The sequence below is a fragment of the Coturnix japonica genome, chromosome 2, assembly GCF_054131305.1.
Source record: "Coturnix japonica strain WE chromosome 2, WE-NBRP24, whole genome shotgun sequence".
Classification (NCBI taxonomy): domain Eukaryota; kingdom Metazoa; phylum Chordata; class Aves; order Galliformes; family Phasianidae; genus Coturnix; species Coturnix japonica.
In genome coordinates, this window is record NC_140664.1 from 63406452 (window position 1) to 63425273 (window position 18822).

Below are 18822 nucleotides of genomic sequence, written 5' to 3' on the forward strand. Positions count from 1 at the left end.
TCTCCCAGTGGATCATACAGCCCAAATCAGCATTACACTGTGCTCTTTCTTAGTATTACTTATTTCTTAATATTATTAGTTACAAGCAGAAACATCTTTTACATGGGATTTGATACCAGTTCAAGCTGTGTTTCCCATTGCTCTCAGTTTTTACTTGCTTGCGTACTGAGTTCTAAATCTGCCTGCCATGATTTAAAGGTATCTACAAGCTCCAGCGTTTGGCGGACTCTAAGAACTACCTCTGTTTTTCTTGTGCTATGTTTGCTTGTTTAGAAAACATTGTAAATCCACTCTACATTTTCTCTCTGTATGCTGCCTTTTTAGAAAATCTCCAGGTAAAATAACAATATATATCTTAGTCATCTAGGGACTGAATCTTCAGGTCTGCAATCTCAGCTCCATGACGAGTGATTAGAACAGTCAATGGTTGAGAACTGCATAAGGCCAAAGGTTACACGGCAGAACATTTCACTAGACACAACCCCCCCTGTATTCCTGTGAGTGAATGCATTGCAGATGTTTTAGTTTCCATTAGGCCCAGCATCTCACAGCTGTCTCCTGCTCAGCTTCAAGCACATTCCAGGGAACAGAGCAGGATCTCAGGTTACACTCAGGCAGCATCTTTCTACCTCAAACTCACACTGAGACTTAATTTCCTTTTCCCGTGTTCCCATAAATTATTCTTTATGCGAAATAATTTATCAGCATGCTCCTTAGCTTTCCTCAGTGCCCTCAAGGCATGATTTGTACCAGCCAAGTGAGAAGGTATTTTCTTATCTAACTTCTTGGTACTTAAGCTATTGGATAAGCTCAAACAGTAATACTGCTGTGATACACAAATAGAGAATCAGAGTTGGTATTGTTACTTCTTGCCCTTAAAAAGGCTCAAGGAACTGCATTGGATCCTTGTATTATATTTTAATTTGATATAGCAAAGCCCAAAGCTAGAAGAGCTGCAGCCCCTGGAACATGAAGCACACAGCATCCTACAAAGGGAGACAGTGCGCAAAGGCATGAATCTCGACAACTTAATCCTCATCTCATGTCATTCCTGAAAGATTCCCAAAAGGTGAGTTTTTTAGAGAACGGACCTTAGCTGCATCTTGTGTTTTGGTCTGGGAAGGATAATCCTTGCTGTAGGAGCAGGAGTTTCAGACATGCCTATGCTTATCCACCGCTCACGCTGTGTTAGTCAGAGCTGTGCTCTGAGCTGGCTGCAGGGCAGGTGATCTGATAATGCTCTGTGTCTCCCAGAATGCCTGCAGGGAAGCTGGGTTACTGCTCAAACAAACCACTGTACAAATACATCTTCCCTTTCTGTGTATGTGCATGCTTTGAAAAACAACTGAGCTGCTAAAAACAAATTTCTGAGAAAAAAATACTCAGTATCTTTGGTGTTCTGCTGCCATTGTGCCACCTGGATAAACAAGGAGGGCAGAGAGTAACCACATCCACCTGGCTGAGTGCTACCACTGTATCTGTGCCCACAACAGGGTGGACAAATGGCTCCCCTCGACATCAACACACACTGCTGTAACATACAGCCGTCCTGAGGCAGTGGTAGCAACATCAGAGATGGAGAAGTGTTATTGACACAGGTGATGGGTTACAAGACCAAAACTGAGTATAAATTGAGTCCAAGGAATTGTTTTAAGTTCATAGAACTTAAATAAATAGGTATAAATAACGAATGTGTCACTGGTTGGCAAAAAGAATTGGCAAATGTAAGCCTTATCTTCATGTTGGTTCTGTCAACATGCTTAAGTGGTGTACTGTGAGTTCTTAAGAAAATACATCATGCCCATACAGCCCAACATCAACATGGATAGCAGTTCCCAGATTATCTAAGCAGCCTGTCCAATGAATGTTTCACAGGGCTGATGTAGAATCACAGGAACACAGAATTATTAAGGTTGGAAAAGAACTCTAAGATCATCTAGTCCAACTATTAGCGCATCTCTGCCATACACGCTATGTCCCTCAGTGCCATATCTACATGGTTCTTGAACACCTCCAGGGACAGTGACTCCACCACTTCCCTGAGCAGCCTGTTTCAATGCTTGATCACTCTTTCTGAGCAGAATTTTTCCTGTTATCCAACCCGAATCTCCCCTGGCACAACTTAAGGCCATCATCTCTTGTACTATCACTCATTACCTGTGAGAAGAGGCTGACCCCCATGTCCTTTCAGGGAGCTGTAATGAGCCAACTTGCAGCATAATGGTCATTGGGATGAGAATGTGATCGTAACCACAAACCTGATTGTCTTGAAAGAGCACTCTGAGCTGCTGACTTCTTTCACTTAGGTCACCTCACAAGGTCTTTTCTTAGCAATGTGTTAATGTTATACAAGAGTTTTGAAAACACTTGAAAAACATGAGATTTGGCCGCATCACTGTGGGTGCTGTCAAACTATATGTCAGATGCATGAAGTCAGGCCCATGGACCCCCTCAGGCGAGATGCTCAGGAATCTGCTGCCATAGCAGGGCAAGGGAGGTGACTGTCCCTCTCTGCTCTGCCCTTATGAGGTTTACAGGTCTGGAGTACTGTGTCCAGCCTGGAGCCCCCGGTACAGGAGGGATGTGGAGCTGTTGGAGCAGGTCCAGAGGAAGGCCACAAAGATGATCAATGGGCTGGAGCACCTCTCCTATGAAGAAAGCCTGGAAAAGAGAAGGCTCTAGGGAGACCTTGCTGTGGCCCTCCAGTACTTGAAAGGAGCTTATAAACAGGAGAGTGAGACTGACTTTGTGTACAGTCTAATAATGATAGGATAAGAGGAAATAGCTTTAATCTAAAAGAGGGGAGCTTTAGGTTAGATATTTAGGTTAGACTAACCCAGGAGAAACCTAAGTTCTCTGTTATCACCACCTGCAGGATGAAAGAGCAGAGAAAATGGATGCTCGGCTGACATGGACGCCCACTTCTTTTGTGCCCTGGCATCCCACTTGGTGTCTGTTGGTCATTTTATTGTGCCATCCACAAGGTTCAGGCTGCAGGGCGTTGCGAATACCTGCACCTTTGGAAGCCTGACGAAGGAGGGAACACGCGGCGGCGATTCCGAACCCGCACCGTTCCAGGTAACGCCGACCCCGCTGTTTGCCCCGTCGGGCAGCGCTGCTCCCGGTCGCTGATCCAGGCGAGGCCCGGCTGCGGTCCTGTCCCCCCGCCGCGACAGGGAGCAGCGGAGCGGGGCGGGACGGACCCGGGCAGCGCCACGTCGCGGCGGGGGCACCGCTCCTCACCCCCCGTCCACAAAGCAGGGCCGCGCCCCGCCCCGGGTGGGAGCATTGTGGGGGAAAGGGGCCGGAGGCGCCGCATCCACGTTTGCAAGTTCAGCCTCGGCGGGAGGAGGAGCGGTCCGGAGCGGTGCGGGCGCGGCCGGCAGCCGGCAGACTTGCCTCGCCGCCGCCGTGCGCGCCGCTGCCCCCTCGCCTCCCTCCATGGCGGGGCCGGCGGCCGTGCCGCGGCGGGGAGCGGGCTGCGGGGCGCTGCTCCTGCTGCCGGCGATGCTGGTGAGCTGGGCGGCCTGCCAGGCGCCGCCGGTGCCCGCCGCCGAGCCGCCTTGGGACGGTGCCGACGTCCACGTCGAGCGGCGCTTCGTGCCCGAGCGCTGCCCGCGGGCCGTGCGGCGCGGCGACTTCGTGCGCTATCACTACCTCGGATCCTTCCCCGACGGCTCCCGCTTCGACTCCAGGTCGGCGAGCGGCACCGCGAGCGGGAGGGAGGCGGGGAGCCGCCTGGGGGTCGCGGGGAGGAGGTCGGGGCCGGGTGGGTGCGCACGGAGGGTGTCTGTGCAGGGAGTGGGAAGGACGGAGGGCTGCGGTCTGGTGAGGGGGCACCGCGGCGGCGGTCGGGCCCGCTTTGGGGCCGTTGTAGCTCTCCGCTGCGTTCATTCTGCTACCACAGGGACTCCGGGGCCGTCAGGATGTCCCGGTGAGCAGCAATGTCCTGTCACACAACCAAGGGATTTCCTGCCTGCTTCCTTCCGCGACTTTCTTCGGTCTTTTCGAGGCTTAGCCCTACCAGAACGCAAAGCTTTCCAAACCATCACTGACAGAAACACAGGAGCAGAGCTCGCTCAGAAACGTTTGTGTATATTATCCTTGAGTCAACGTGGACTATCTCCAGCAAAACGCTTTGCCTCCTTCTTCCTGTTGTTTTGGAATCAGGAAGCCTAAACAGTGGGATCAGGAGACTGAGAGGGACAGCAGTACTGCTCGCTGCCTGCTTTCTTCTCTGTGATCTCCCTAAGCTTCCCCATGCCCCGGGGAAATCATCATCCTGCAGAGTGCAGCTGTGGGGGGCTCCCAGTGCGTTGCAGGATAGCTCCGTATGAGGACGGTGTGCTCCCCACTCACTTGAAAATTCATGCCACTGTGGGGAGCAGCCATATGTTGAGAGATGTGTGCCTGCTGTATCCGCAGACATCCTTGGTCTCTCCTGTGCCAAGCTGTGCCCTGCAGAGCTCTGCACTGTGCTATGCACCTGGACCCCACGGCTGAGCGTGTGCTTGTGGAGCATGGAGATGTTCAACATTCCTGATGGCTGGGCGTGAATTGTGTGGGGTGGGACTGGGCTGTGCATTGTCCGTCCCCTCGGGCCCTCTAAATGGCAGTGCTCATAGCCGGTGACAGTGGCAGTCTCATCTAAATCCTTCAGGTCTAGAAGTAAGGGAAGGTTTATTCTGATTCTTCTTCAGCTATTGAAAATGACCACGGACTTTAAGCTTCCAGTTCTGTGCAGATGCTCCTAACCAGTAATGCTGCTCCTCTTGCCAACACACTCCTCCCAGATCTTCCAGTGACAGTTATTTCACCTAATCGACTAATACACCTCTTTCTTTGTTCTTGTTTCCTGCGGGTATTAACATTTCTATTTCCACAGCCAGAAAGTGATCCGAGTTTTTAGGTTTGAATCTAGTTGCCTGTGCATCTGCTGTTAGTGTGGTGAGCTCTGCGGATAGAAACCAAGCTGTATGGGGTCTGCTGGGTCACTTATGCAGAGCTGTGAGCTCTACTCAGTTCAACTACTCAGTTCATCCCAGACTCAATGCCCCGCTTTATGGGGAGCTTATTTACTTTCCTTGCGGGCGAGTGAGAATATCCGTGCAACAGAAAGTGAGTGCTGCCTATAGAGGGCTCTCTGTTTTCAAGGAAGCGCTTGCCAGGAAGCAGAGCTCCCAGTGAAACATGCGAGGGGCTGCTGGGATCTCGGCATGTTGAGGGAGCTCAGTGTGTTGTGCTGAGTGACACACGTGTCCTGGAAGGAGGGTTTGACATCATTTCCCCCTGCAGCATCACCGTGCTGGCTGATCACCAAAGGAAGGGATGGCCTGGAGTTTCAGAAATGCCTGGAATTGATTGTTCCCTCAGCAGCTGCCTCTCAATAAACTTGGTTAACAGGCAAAGGGGGCACGAGCTACAGATAACCTCTCAAAAAACAGCAGAGGAATCATTAATGAACCACTAACCTTTTTCTTTTTTTTCTCCTGCTTTTCCCTTTGCAGCTATGACAGGGGATCCACTTTTAACGTGTTTGTGGGAAAAGGGCAACTTATTGCTGGGATGGACAAGGCCCTGGTTGGCATGTGTGTCAACGAGCGGCGCTTCGTGAAGATTCCCCCCAAGCTCGCCTATGGAAGCGAAGGCGTGTGTAAGTACAGTGTGCTGAAGGAGGAGCTGCGGCTGCCCCTGTGCAGCTGCAGAAATACTAAGGAACAGAGGGATGCAAACCCGCAAATGAAGACATTGTGCACCATGGATTGTTTAGGGAATGTGCCGATTGATTCCCTTTATATTGCTGCTCTTTAGAAAACAGGAAATAAACTCAGTTGTGTTGTTGTGCTTTTGCAGCCGGTGTGATACCCCCCAACGCCGTGCTCCATTTTGATGTGCTTCTGATAGACCTTTGGAATTCTGAAGACGAGGTGCAGGTTGAGACTTACTTCAAACCTGAGAAGTGCACTCGGAGGGTCCAGGTGTCTGACTTTGTACGATATCATTACAACGGGACCTTCTTAGATGGGACTCTTTTTGATTCCAGGTGTGCAGCTGGGTTGTGTGTGCTCGTGTATTTTAGCAGGTGTCTGAATGAGTCACGTGAAAACATCTTCTTCTCCCACTCTGTTGGTATAGCAATTAGTGCTATGTGACCAGAAACACAGGCAGTTTTCCCAAGAGCTTAAAGCTAGCATCATATAAAAATAATTTATTCAGGGACTATGGGACAGCAGTACTGACTCAAACCAATAGAACAAACAGCTGTATAATTTCTGCACAGGTATTAGCAGTCCGTATCTATGTTACTGTCTGCTGCAGTCAGCTAATAGTTTTATCACCAGTGTAGGATAGGTATTCATGTTACATACGAGCTTTATAAGTTAAGCAGGCAGAGGACTCAAAGAAGTGGAGCTATTAACACTTTTATATTGGGATTTTAAATGCGCAGCGTATGTCCTTCATTAAAGTCCTGTGGAAAATTATGCTTAATAGCTGCTGCCATTCTATTTGTTTCAAACCCTCTGGTAGCTTCCTGAGATAGCCGTCTGTTCTGGAAAATGCTAGGCAGCAAGACCTTGATAAATTAACAAGCAACGTTGATTTTAGTAATGAGCAGCAAATTGTGACATGTATCATGCTTATTGGTTGGCTACTGGGGATTAATATTGTTCCTGCTTGCAGATCTGAATTGTTTGTTGGCTTTGTTTGTTTGCTTGTTTTGTGTTCTTAGCCATAATCGGATGAGAACTTACGATACATATGTGGGAATTGGGTGGCTGATTCCTGGAATGGATCAGGGACTCTTGGGGATGTGCCTAGGGGAGAAGCGCATTATCACGATACCACCATTCCTGGCATATGGAGAAGAAGGAGATGGTAAAAGTTGTTCTTTGTTTTGTTTTGTTTTTAATCTGAGCCATCTTATGTTCTAAGACAAACTTGAGTTTTGTGTATTTTAAACTCATGATCAGCATGACTACGCATTTCAGACAGAGGGGACAAAGTGATGGAAAGAGAGGGTAAACGTGTGTTATGCATGGGATGTAAGTGATGATAAAAAGTAAGATTTCTTTTAACGTGAGCAGCACATTGCTTAGTTAACACATTGTTGGTACAAACTGTAATCTTTACATACTGAATATTTCCTTTAGAGAATATCACTTATAGTTAATAATAGCTCCAAAAAGCTGAAGCCAGGTGACTGCATAATTCTTCCAAAGACTGCCACAAAGAGCAGAAAACAGAAATAAACAGGCTGTGTTTAAAACTGTGACAAGATCTTGAGCTCGCTGATTCTCAGAGAGAGCAACCCACATTATAATGTGTGTGTTGGTGAAGAGGTATCTTTATTTTTTTACTGAGAAAGTCAATTTATCCATCTTCAGCTTCCGTTTTGTAGTCTCCTGTTTTGGTGTTAACAAGAGAGGAAGAGCGGATGTACCATATCCATATCCTAATGGATACTTTATTCATAAAATGCATTGGAAATAGTGATAGCTTAAAACATGGAACTCGGATAGCACACAGTGAGCATTACTAAAGAGCCTTGTTTTTGATGAGGCAGTGCTATCACTATAAAAACAGAAGGAAATAACTGAATGGGAGTATTAAGTGACAAAACCACACATAGAATGACTGACTAGAAGCAGATAATGCTGATTTATTTTAGGAGAAGTGCCTGATTTGGCTGATTTGGCAGTATTTTTCTTCAACAAGAACACTTAAGCTCCCTGTAGAACATGTGCTCTGTCTTACCAGCTTTCTGCTGTCATTTTCAGGTAAGGAGATCCCTGGCCAAGCTTCTCTTGTCTTTGACGTGGTTTTGCTAGATCTCCATAACCCTAAAGATGGTATTACTATTGAGAACCAGCTCGTGCCGGAATCTTGTGAGCGAAGAACCCAAACAGGAGACTTCATCCGATACCATTACAATGGCACGCTTTTGGATGGCACATTGTTTGATTCCAGGTAACCCAAACTGTTTAGCACCACAGATTCCATTTCTAACTTGCTTTGTCTGTCTTGTCCATAATATGTGAAGATCTTCACTATTCCTTCCTTTTCAAAGATTTTGAATGGAGTTGGAATCTTCTAGTATATAAAAAACCCTTCCTTGAGCTCTTTTCAAACTCGGAAGACAAGAGGGCTGTTTTCTATTTGGCAGTATCAGAGACGCCATCTAGGGGTTGCGATCTATTTGATGAAGCTCTACATGCTTCAGATATGTGTGCTTGAATAGTCGTTGCTCCACTGAGCTTATATGCCAAGTAGATAACACTACTGAAGAGAGAGGAAATATGATTCCTATCTTACGTTTTATGCCCTGAGAATTGTAGGCCAGTGATCTTGTGGCTAGTTGGAGGTTAATCTCCGAAGCCTTTTGTCTCTACTTGAAAGCTGTCTACATTTTGAAGGCTGGTGCCTTTCAAGACACAAATCAACACAGTTTCTGTGATAAAGGAAGAGGATTCACTGTCACTACACATTCAAAGTGCTCTGGGCACATTCACGCCTTGTACAGAATTATATGATGAATAATAGCCTTGTAACTTACTGAGACATTTCTAATTAATTTATTTCTTTTAATGAGCAGTGCATTACTTTCCTTCTCCAGCTTTCAGAACACCTTACAAAAACTTGCAAGTTAAGAACTTCCAGCTTATCTACAGGGGCATTGTCTTCTCTGTAGTAATTAAAGAACTGTTTAAAGTAGTTGTAGTATTTTTGTCAGTTTGACAGGGCTTTTGTCAGTAATTAGTAGTTGGAATAGTTAAGAAGGAAGGCATAGCACTGATACTGTTTTGTTGTCATGACTCATTGTGATGCTGTGCATCCCAGGAGAACTTAGTTATTCCACCTCCTGTCTGTAGCAGTTCAACAGCATAGCTGTGGTTGCAAAATGAGATAGGTGTCTCACCAAAATGAACCTGAAATATATCTTGCTAAGCACTTAGGAAAATAGGGTTAGAGCAGGGGAAAATTTAAAGGAGAAAACTTTGATTTTTTTTTTTTTCTCAGCAGTTTAAACTCAGCAAGTGTCATGTTGCAATAAAGTACAGACATAGGTGAGATTTTTTTCCGTATGTCTAAGGGATGTATTTGCAAACAAGCCTTGGTCCCAGTATTGGCTAATTAATGACACGTATGCATCGCTGACTTGTAAAACTTGGTGGCCTACATTCGTGATGATTGCATTGTGTCTCTCTGGTGATGGTTAATGACCACGTGTTTGACATAAGTGGTTTAAGAATGGTGTTGCAAGATTCTGTACCCTCTTGAGAACCTGGCACTGCTAAAAATGCAAATACTTCTCCACAGCTACTCACGAAATCGTACATATGACACCTACGTGGGGAAGGGTTATGTCATTGCTGGGATGGATGAAGGTTTGCTGGGTGTATGCACTGGTGAAAGGAGAAGAATAATAATCCCTCCTCACCTTGGATATGGAGAAGAAGGAAGAGGTGAGACTGACTTTTCATTCAAGACTTCCATAATTAATGATGTTTCCTTTGCTGTTCAGCGCAGCTGTATATAGTTAAGATATATAAAGTATTTTATTTCAACTACTTGGTGTTCAGAAGGCTTATAAATTAATGTGTTAATTTGTGGGCATGCAGCTGACAGGATAACACCCATAACATGTGAAATTATTTTAATTACCCAATAGGCAGGACAGTAGGAATGCAGGACAAACTCTCATGTGATTGGTGACCTGGAATCATTTGGATAATTAACGTTTCAGGCAGATTGGTACTTGGTGACCTGAAATCATTTGGATAATCAGTGCTTCAGACAGACTGGTACTCGGGTGCCAGAAACTCTGCAGCACTGCGGAGTCAGATTCCTTCCTGTGTGTCTTAACAAGTGCTGTGTGCTAAAGGAATTAACTGTGTTAAGTTTTCTTCCCCATTCCTTCCACAGCCACAGGTTTTGTGGACTCCTAAGCCGCCTCTGTAAACGGTGGATGCATGTAACAGCAAAGTATCTGTGTATGTATAACATACAATTAAAATTCCTTTGGGAAGACTTACTAGTACGAAAAGGATTGCTGTGAGAGGTTGAATGTGATAATCCTTCTAACCAGTCACAGTTTGTGGCTGGTATTTTAAAAGGTACCTCCGGGGTTGATATTTGGAAAAACTAACTTAGAAGAAAAGCCTCCATTTGTGAATATGAATTCTGGGCTGTTGATTTGGGAATTAGGCTCCTTAGCAACAAAACTCATTGCTGGCTCTGGATGTGCCTGCCATTGCTGGTAATGCAATTACATTTTATCCTGGGTAGGGGGGAAGAAGTTGCTTCCTATCAGCACATACTAGGAAAATGTAACCTTGAAGACACAATGACATTCATTGAAGCATAAGAAATCATATGAGAATTCTGATGATCGATAATGAGTTGATGTGTGAAACAAACAGCAGTCTCATTTAGGGTGATCAGAGGAAAACTGATGCTTATTGCTTCATTTTGGAGTAGTTTTTCAATTCATAATAATGAATATTTTTTCCTTCATTGTGAAACTGAGTGCAGACTCAGTGCTTTTCTACTGGTTCTCTTTCCTATATTGGATGAAACTTGCATCTGTTGCTTGTAGAGATGTAATCCTTTAATTCTGAACAAGAAGAACAAAATAACTCAGTAATGGACATAGAGGGAATTAATATTCCTACTGGGTACAGAACCTGGACATCATATGACTTTTTGGGTACCATTTCTTTTCCTACTACTTGCCTAATTTGCTTCTTATCTAGGAAAGATTCCTGGATCTGCTGTGCTGGTCTTTGACATCCATGTGGCTGATTTCCACAACCCCTCTGATTCAGTCAGCATTACAGTTAACTACAAACCTTCCAACTGCAGCCTACTGAGTAAGAAGGGAGACTACTTGAAGTATCACTACAATGCTTCGCTCCTGGATGGCACTCCTCTAGTCTCAACGTAAGTATATTACCCATTAAAGAAAATGGCTCTGGCAGCAGTGAGTAGCCTGAAAAGCTATTGCATAGATTGTATTTTTTAGGTCTGTCTGCCTAAGATGTATAGGAGAAGGTAGGCAGTCAATCATAGTGAGAGAATCAGGAGTAAAGAGGGTGTAGGAATGTGCTGGAAAAGAACATAAACACTACAGGTACAGTGATGAAATGAGTTCTCAGAATCACAGAATAATAGGGGTTGGAAGGGACCTCCAGAGATCATCGAGTCCAACCCCCCTGCCAAAGCAGGTTCCCTACACCACGTCACACAGGTAGGCGTCCAGGTGGGTACTGAATATCTCCAGAGAAGGAGACTCCACCACCTCCCTGGGCAGCCTGTTCCAGTGCTCCGTCACCCTCACTGTAAAGAAGTTCTTGCGCACACTCATGCAGAACTTCCTATGCTCCAGTTTCTGCCCGTTACCCTTTGTCCTATCTCCACACATTACAAGTGTCTGGCCTCGCCACTTTGCCCCCCACATCTCAGGTATTTATAGACCTGGATCAGGTCCCCTCTCAGCCTTCTTTTCTCAAGGCTGAACAGACCCAGTTCACTTAGTCTCTCCTCATAGAGGAGATGCTCCAGGCCCTTCACCATCTTTGTGGCCCTCCACTGGACTCTTTCCAAGAGATCCCTGTCTTTTTTGTACTGGGGAGCCCAGAACTGGACACAATATTCCAGATGAGGCCTCACCAGGGCAGAGTAGAGGGGGAGGATCACCTCCCTCGACCTGCTGGACACCCTCTTTTTAACACACCCCAATATGCCATTGGCCTTTTTGGCCACAAGGGCACACTGCTGGCTCATGGCCAACCTGTCCTATACCAGGACACCCAGGTCCCTCTCAGCAGAGCTCCTCTTCAGCAGGACTTCCCCCAGCCTGTACTGATGCATGCAATTATTCCTTGGCAAATTCAGGAATCTGGGCCTGTCGTACTGGAATGGCACAGGGCTTTGTGTGAACAAACTGTCCAGTTTCCTGGGTAGAGTTTGCACTCTGTTGGTTCAGTGCTTCTAAGAGACGTTCTGTAGAGGTACCACAGGTGTGGTCCTGTTAAAACTAGCTTCAGGGTGTTGTACAGTAAGTGGTCATCATTGTGTCTGTACCACACATGGGTGCTGGTTTACGTTAGTGCAGCTGTACTGTTGCAATAAGTGGCAGTGTGGAGAAATTATCATCAGGTCATTGCTGTGATTATAATGTTCCTCTTCCTCCTTCCTGTTGACAGTAGGTTTACGAGGATAGCAGAGACTGCTCCAGTCTCTCATATACAGCTAAAGTAAGCCCACAGCACTATTAGCTGCAGCTTCAATACTTCTGCTAGCTTGTTTCTGTTGTGTTTTGGATAGCATTAGTCATCTAAATAATGTTTTATTTTTGGAAGGGAAGTTGGAAAAAGCTATTTTTAAACAGGTTATAATTTTTATAGGAATCAGTGCATAGTTTTCGCAATTCATACAATAGTTTGAAGAGCTGAAAAGCTGGCTTATGTCGAAGCACATGATGTTATGTTGTAGTCAGGTACGCATACACATAACACCAGGTATACAGAACACCTTCTATGTGGTAGAAATGCACAATTCTCATTTTGTGGCACGAGCTGAGGAATGTTAAGACTGTATTATTCAAAGCAGTTCTTAGGGCCTCCTCTCCTCTGAATTGTTTTCTTTGCAAATGACTGCTATTGTATAAAAAAACAAATGTCCTGCAATGGTAAAGTCAAGCCAAATAACCAAAGACAGGAGACTGACAGAAGAAAGGATCCTGCTGATGTGGTGTATACTATGTAATACGTCTTAACACTGTACAGTCTTCTTTTAGAGTTACAATATATGCTTATCTTTTGGGTTATCTCTTTATGATTTCTAATCTTAGGAATAATCTAGAACAACGAAGCATAATTTGAATAATGATAATGTTAAATAGCAGTAGTATTCTTATACTTTCCAGCTGCCTTGATAATTTAGTTGTTTATGTTTTAGAGGGATGTAATGGTGAATGATTAATTTTGATGGCATGACTGATGCATATGAATCTATCCTAGTCCTCAGAGGTTTCTAGTGCTGGGACAAATGTACACCAGGTGTTTTTAGATCTGTTAAAAAAGCCAACGTTGTTAGTTGAAAGTATTTGAGAGGCGGAACATCTTGCTTAGAGATAACTTTGACAACTTTGGGGGTTTAATTGGCAGAATGAATCATTCTAATGGGATTTCTTTCAAGAAACCTAGAATGTTAATACCAGATGACTTACCAACAGCTGGGACGCTTCTGTTTGATGTTGGCTGTGTCTTGCTGCCTTGAGAAGAACTTCAGGCAACTGCTTGGTAGAACAGAGCATTAGGCATGAAATTAATTGTTGGCAAAGACAGAACACTAATTAGAAACTGCTACTTACACAGTATCTCTGAGTAAGAGAAATTCTTGACAGTATGTTGATTTTTTTGTTGTTCTTTTCCTTCTCCCCTTGCTACAGACACAGTCTTGGTAAGACCTACAACATAGTTCTGGGATCCGGACAGGTGGTGATAGGGATGGACATGGGCCTTCGAGATATGTGTGTTGGAGAACGGCGGACAGTTGTTATACCACCTCATCTTGGTTATGGAGAAGATGGAGTAGGTAAGTAAGTGAAACCTATTGCACATCCACTTAGGATCTCTGGAGCATGTATGCAGGTTTTGTTACTTATTATGTATTAGGATAAGGTCAGAATCTCTTAGCTGCTTCAGTGTGATTTCTTTAGAGCTTTTTCATTTCATTATTTTAGGCAGTGCCCCCATTCCCTATTGAAAGGAACATACTGCGTGTGTTGCATTTAAGCCATGTTATTGCTGTGGCCAGTGTAGAGAGTATCCCAGTACAAAGGTTAACACATGCTCCAGTAATGTTGCTTTGCCAAAATGGAAAGCTCCAGGCACTTTGGTGTTGCAGAGGGATGTAAACACTGTTCTCACTGATAGGGAATGGGTCCTCACTGTGTTATGTACAAAAGACAACTGAAGTTCAGCACTGACGTGTTAGAAAATTCGAAGCAAACTCAAAATTCAGAAACCACATGATCTGAGTGTAAACGTATGAACACCATTGAAAATCCAGCACGAAAACATTCAAGACACCTTGGAAAATCCATGATTTAGAGCATTGAGGCTTATCAGTTTTTTGACGATAGGGACAACAATAATTAGAAAGAACAATGTAGAAGTGACAAGAACTTTGATAGTTAAGGAGCTGAGGGAAAGGAGTCTTACCAGGAGATTCCCAGGAGCAAAAAGCTCTGGTTTAATATGGAAACAGTTGCGTGAGTAGTCATGCTCTATGAATGTCTCCAGAACAGTTTGTATTTTATAAAGACTACCAGGGACCAAATGTCAGGCTTAATGGAGAACTAATTTGTGCTAAACATTAAAGAGGCTTTTTTACTTGAACCTGGTTTCCGTAAGAATTGTGAAGAAACGAGTTTTACAAATATAAGACGTTTTATACTGTTCTATAAGATTATTATATAATACTTTGAAAAATACCTTATACAATGGAAAAAAAACCATCTGTTTTGTTAAAAACTCATAATGAATCATAGAATCACCAAGGTTGAAAAAGACCTACAAGATCATCCAGTCCAACCATTCACGTATTACCAATAGCTCCCACTAAACCATGTCCCTCAACACAACATCCAATTGTTCCTTGAACACCTGCAGGGTCAGTGACTCCACAACCTCCCTGGTCAGTCCATTCCAGTACCTGACCACCCTTTCTGAGAAGTAATATTTCCTAATGTCCAGCTTGAATCTCCCCTGCCGCAGCTTGAAACCATTCCCTCTGGTCCTACCACTAATGACACAAGAGAAGAGGCCGACCCCCAGCTCACTACAACCTCCCTTCAGGAAGTTATACAGAGCAATGAGGTCTCCCCTGAGCCTCCTCTTCTCCAGGCTGAACTGGAGAAGCTCCTTCAGCCTCTCTCCTCATAAGGCCTGTGCTCCAGACCCCTCAACAGCTTTGTTGCCCTCTTTTGAGTGTCTTCCTTGCAGTGAGGGGCCCAAAACTAGACACAGTAGAATATACCAGTGGGAGGTATTTGGCATCATATGAATTGTATTTGATATCCATGGTCTGAAACACTGCGTGATTGTCAGTGCTTTGATAAACATCCACAAATCTGAAGAGCCTGTTCTTGTTGCTGCTGGATAAAAGTTAGAGACAATCTCAGTTTTTCTTTTTCAAGGATAAATTAGGCTCCTTCTATAGTTTAATTGGGGCAATATACCCAGCTGTTAGAACACCACAGTATGTATGCGTATGTACATATGTCACTAACACCTTGATACACACTGTATTGGTAAGATAAATTAATTCCTTCCATTTTTTTCTTTTTAATAAAAAACTGTGGATGCAGTTTTATTCTGAATTCTTCCTTTATGTTACATTTCCCTCTGCTGAAGGTTGCAGGAAGGTTTGGTGGGCTTGGAATCCCAGGGCTTGGGGATCACAATAGAAAAGAACTCATTGGAGACAGAAGAGAAATACAGTCATGTATTAAAAGCAAATGTCCTCACACTGAAAGGTATAAATACCTCTCTTTACCATTTGTTGGGACAGAAGGAGAAGTGCCTGGTAGTGCTGTGTTAGTTTTTGACATTGAACTGCTGGAGCTGGTGTCTGGCTTGCCCGAAGGATACATGTTTGTATGGAACGGTGAAGTCTCTCCCAATCTTTTTGAAGAAATAGACCAGAATCATGACGGAGAGGTTCTTTTGGAAGAGGTAAGCTAAGGCAGTGAAAATACTTCCAATGGTTTTCTCCCACTGCCATCACCAAGGTGCTCAGATATCGAAGAATGGGATCTTTGTTTGCTTCACTTTGCTTATCTTTTTTTCACATCATTGGTGTTTTCAAGTTAATAAGAAGCCAGTGTGTCAGTGATCAGGAAAGCTGACTATGGGCTTTGCTGGGCAAGCCAGCAATATGACTTCTGCCAGATGTCTGATTACCTTCAGTCACTTCGCCATATGTGTCAGAAAAAGGGTTTTTAGGGAAAACTAGCCTTGTAACCTGGCAACTTTTTCATCACTTCCCCTCATCAGTGTTATGGGAAATGAATGCAAGGCATAATGCCTACTCTAACAAAATGTCTGGCATCCTGATATTTCTTCTCTCATTTCTGTGTTTCATTCTCTTCTCTCACATGATCTTTTAAGCTGAAGGTGGAGGCTTGTTTTCCAATACAAGCTTCTTGTGTCAGCATGCGTCTCTCCTAATTAGTCTAATTTAAGTAGTAAGATTTATCTCATCGGATCTCAGTGTTTGTTCTAAATGAGCTGTTTTCTCCTCCTTCCCCACGCAGTTTTCGGAGTACATTCAAGCTCAGGTTGATTCTGGCAAAGGAAAACTAGCTCCTGGTTTTGATTTTGAGAAGATTGTCAAGAATATGTTCACCAATCAGGACCGGGATGGAAATGGTAAAGTTACCGCTGAAGAATTCAAGTTGAAGGACCAAGAGGCCAAAGAGGGACACGATGAATTGTAAAGCTGAAAGGAATGAAGGGTATGGAGCAGGCCTACTCTTAGGACGTTTGTACTGGGAGGGGTTTAAGCAAGAGTGTTTCCGTAAGGTTAGTGCTCAGCCTGCGTGTGCCCATGCATGTGCGCTGGGCAGACTGTTGAAACAGGAGGAGGTTTTCAGTTGGAACTATTAGGTGTATGTAGAAATAAAAAGCAGTCTTAAGTGCCTTAAGAGAGGATGTGTAACCTGATAAAGAGTGAACTGCCAAACACGGCATCGTGAAGCATGCGGTCTGTTTTCACGTTAAAGATTAGAAGTCATCGCGGATCAATACGAAGTGGGGAGATGCTTACAGAATGCTTTAAAAAGGATTTTAAGAAACACGCAGTATCTGAAGTATTTCTGCAGGAGAACAAATAAAATATTGCCCGTGAAAACAACCAAGAATTGTCAGTAGTTGATCCCATTTCCTTTCAGAAGGGATGAGCACCAGTAACAGAACAGACTCAGAGGAATACCTGCCGGTGGGAGCTCTTGATTTGCAAATTGCAGACCATGTAAATGATTACCATGCCATTGCAACGTTTCCTAAGCTGTGAACTGGCCTAGAATTGTATCCACATGTGGGGTGGGTTATTACTTCATGAAATGAGTTTGCCACCCTCTGTTAGATTTCGTATTTTCGACTCTTCTTGCTGGCCTGTTAAAACAGTCCTCGCTGTTTTTAGGGGGTGATTCCCAAACATTTATAGTCGCGACTTTATTTATAGTCTCATTAGACTTTAAATATTAGTTTTACAGGGCCCAAATAGTGTCACAAATACTGGATACAATTGATTGCCTGTTGGACTTCTGCCTCCTATTTTGGGAATTGTTAGGCTAAGGAGCCACGTGGAGCCCATGCAGCACAGCAGCCTGGCATGGCCAACAAACAAAAAGACAGTGACAAAATCAAGGAGCAGACCCCGTTGTTTACACCTGCAAATGTTCTGGCATATCCCTCGATATCAGATGAGCCCTGGGAGTGCTGTTTAGATTATGAATTCTTAATACAGTCACCCGTGAAAGCTCTAAATGTAGCTATAGCTGCTTAATATAAAAAATACGCTAAATAGCCATTCCCCCCCTCTCCTCTCCCCCCCCTCCCCCTGTCTCCATAAAGCTGTATGATTTCCCCCCTTGGTACATTACATGTAAACAGCACAAATAGGTATAGTGCAACACTGTCAAGACACGTAGAAAGGGAGTTGTGTTTCATTATATGCTTTGTGTCTAGTTTCTTGCTTTTCTTCATCTGTACATGTGGGTTGTAAGCTCCCTGAGATGCTCTTCAGGAACTGATATTTTGATTCGGCCAAAAACATTTTGTATTGGTTTTTAATTCAGCTGTTAAAGAAAAAGCAGTGAACTATTTTTGGCATTTGATATCATTAAATGTTGGATAACTGATATTTTTGTTTAATAAAATGATTGTTTAATTACATTTTCTTCTTGGTATATTGATAGGTGGGGACGTAGTAGAAGCAAATATCCTTCACACAGCTCTCTTCTTGGGCACACAATGGTCTTACACATTCATTGTTACTATTCATCACATGGGAAAGATATTTTGGATTAAAATACTCGGTTCGAAGCAGTTAAAGCCACAATAAGATATTTTGGTTGTGAACTTCACAGAAGTGAAGCTAAATCAATTCTCTGGTCTTGCAGGGAGTTTCCTGTGTTAACCACCCCATACTCTATCAGTTGGGACTGAGCTGTCTGCAACACCCAGCCAGGTGGGGGAAACGTTTCTAGCTGGGTAGGGGTCCCAAATGCTTGACCTTGGACATTTGTTATAGATAGAAGAGATACTGTGAGTAGAAGGGGGAAAAAGAGTTTCAAATTCACCTAGCATTGCTGCTTACTCCTTAAACTTTAGAATTAGGTTTCTAATGAGAAATGTTTGAGTGTGTACGTGTATGTATATATATATATACTTCTATGTCTGTATACTTGCCTTCAAATTAACAAATGAAGTATGCACTCAGGGCTGTGAATCATTTCTCATGTGATGCTTGAGAAGTGGTTGATGGATCCAAAAGCCTCTGCCAAGGCAGTTTTCAGTGCCCACGTAGGGAACTGAAAGCCAGCAGGTGCTTCCCTCAAATCATCAGGCACTTCTGCTACTACCCAAGCTCTATTAGGCTGCGTACTCGTTTGAGTGATTTGGACTACAATGTTGTTGGAGGTCCTTTGAGATAATTGTTTTTTAAAGATACTGCCTAATGCTTTTCTCTATGGCCTTATTTTCTGTTGTGGCTGGGTTGGATGATCCCGCTGAAGGAGTGATGACTTGC

The 18822-nt window shown here is 44.1% G+C and overlaps 1 protein-coding gene across 1 annotated transcript; it reads left to right on the forward strand.

The window, feature by feature from the left end:
• Positions 1–3356: 3356 nt before the first annotated feature.
• On the forward strand, positions 3357–17966 carry FKBP9 (FKBP prolyl isomerase 9). Its single transcript, XM_015855031.2, has 10 exons — positions 3357–3695; positions 5508–5653; positions 5854–6043; positions 6731–6876; positions 7779–7968; positions 9319–9464; positions 10755–10941; positions 13454–13599; positions 15580–15743; positions 16325–17966. The coding sequence occupies exons 1-10, from the start codon at positions 3442–3444 to the stop codon at positions 16505–16507; spliced, it is 1752 nt and encodes a 583-aa protein (XP_015710517.1). The 5' UTR covers positions 3357–3441; the 3' UTR covers positions 16508–17966.
• The last annotated feature ends 856 nt before the right edge of the window (positions 17967–18822 follow it).

Coding starts and splice junctions, on each gene's coding strand:
- FKBP9 (XM_015855031.2), top strand. CDS start 3,442: ATGGCGGGGCCGGCGGCCGTGCCGCGGCGGGGAGCGGGCTGCGGGGCG. Junction 9,465..10,754: donor ATATGGAGAAGAAGGAAGAG/GTGAGACTGACT, acceptor CTTCTTATCTAG/GAAAGATTCCTGGATCTGCT. Junction 13,600..15,579: donor TTATGGAGAAGATGGAGTAG/GTAAGTAAGTGA, acceptor TTGTTGGGACAG/AAGGAGAAGTGCCTGGTAGT.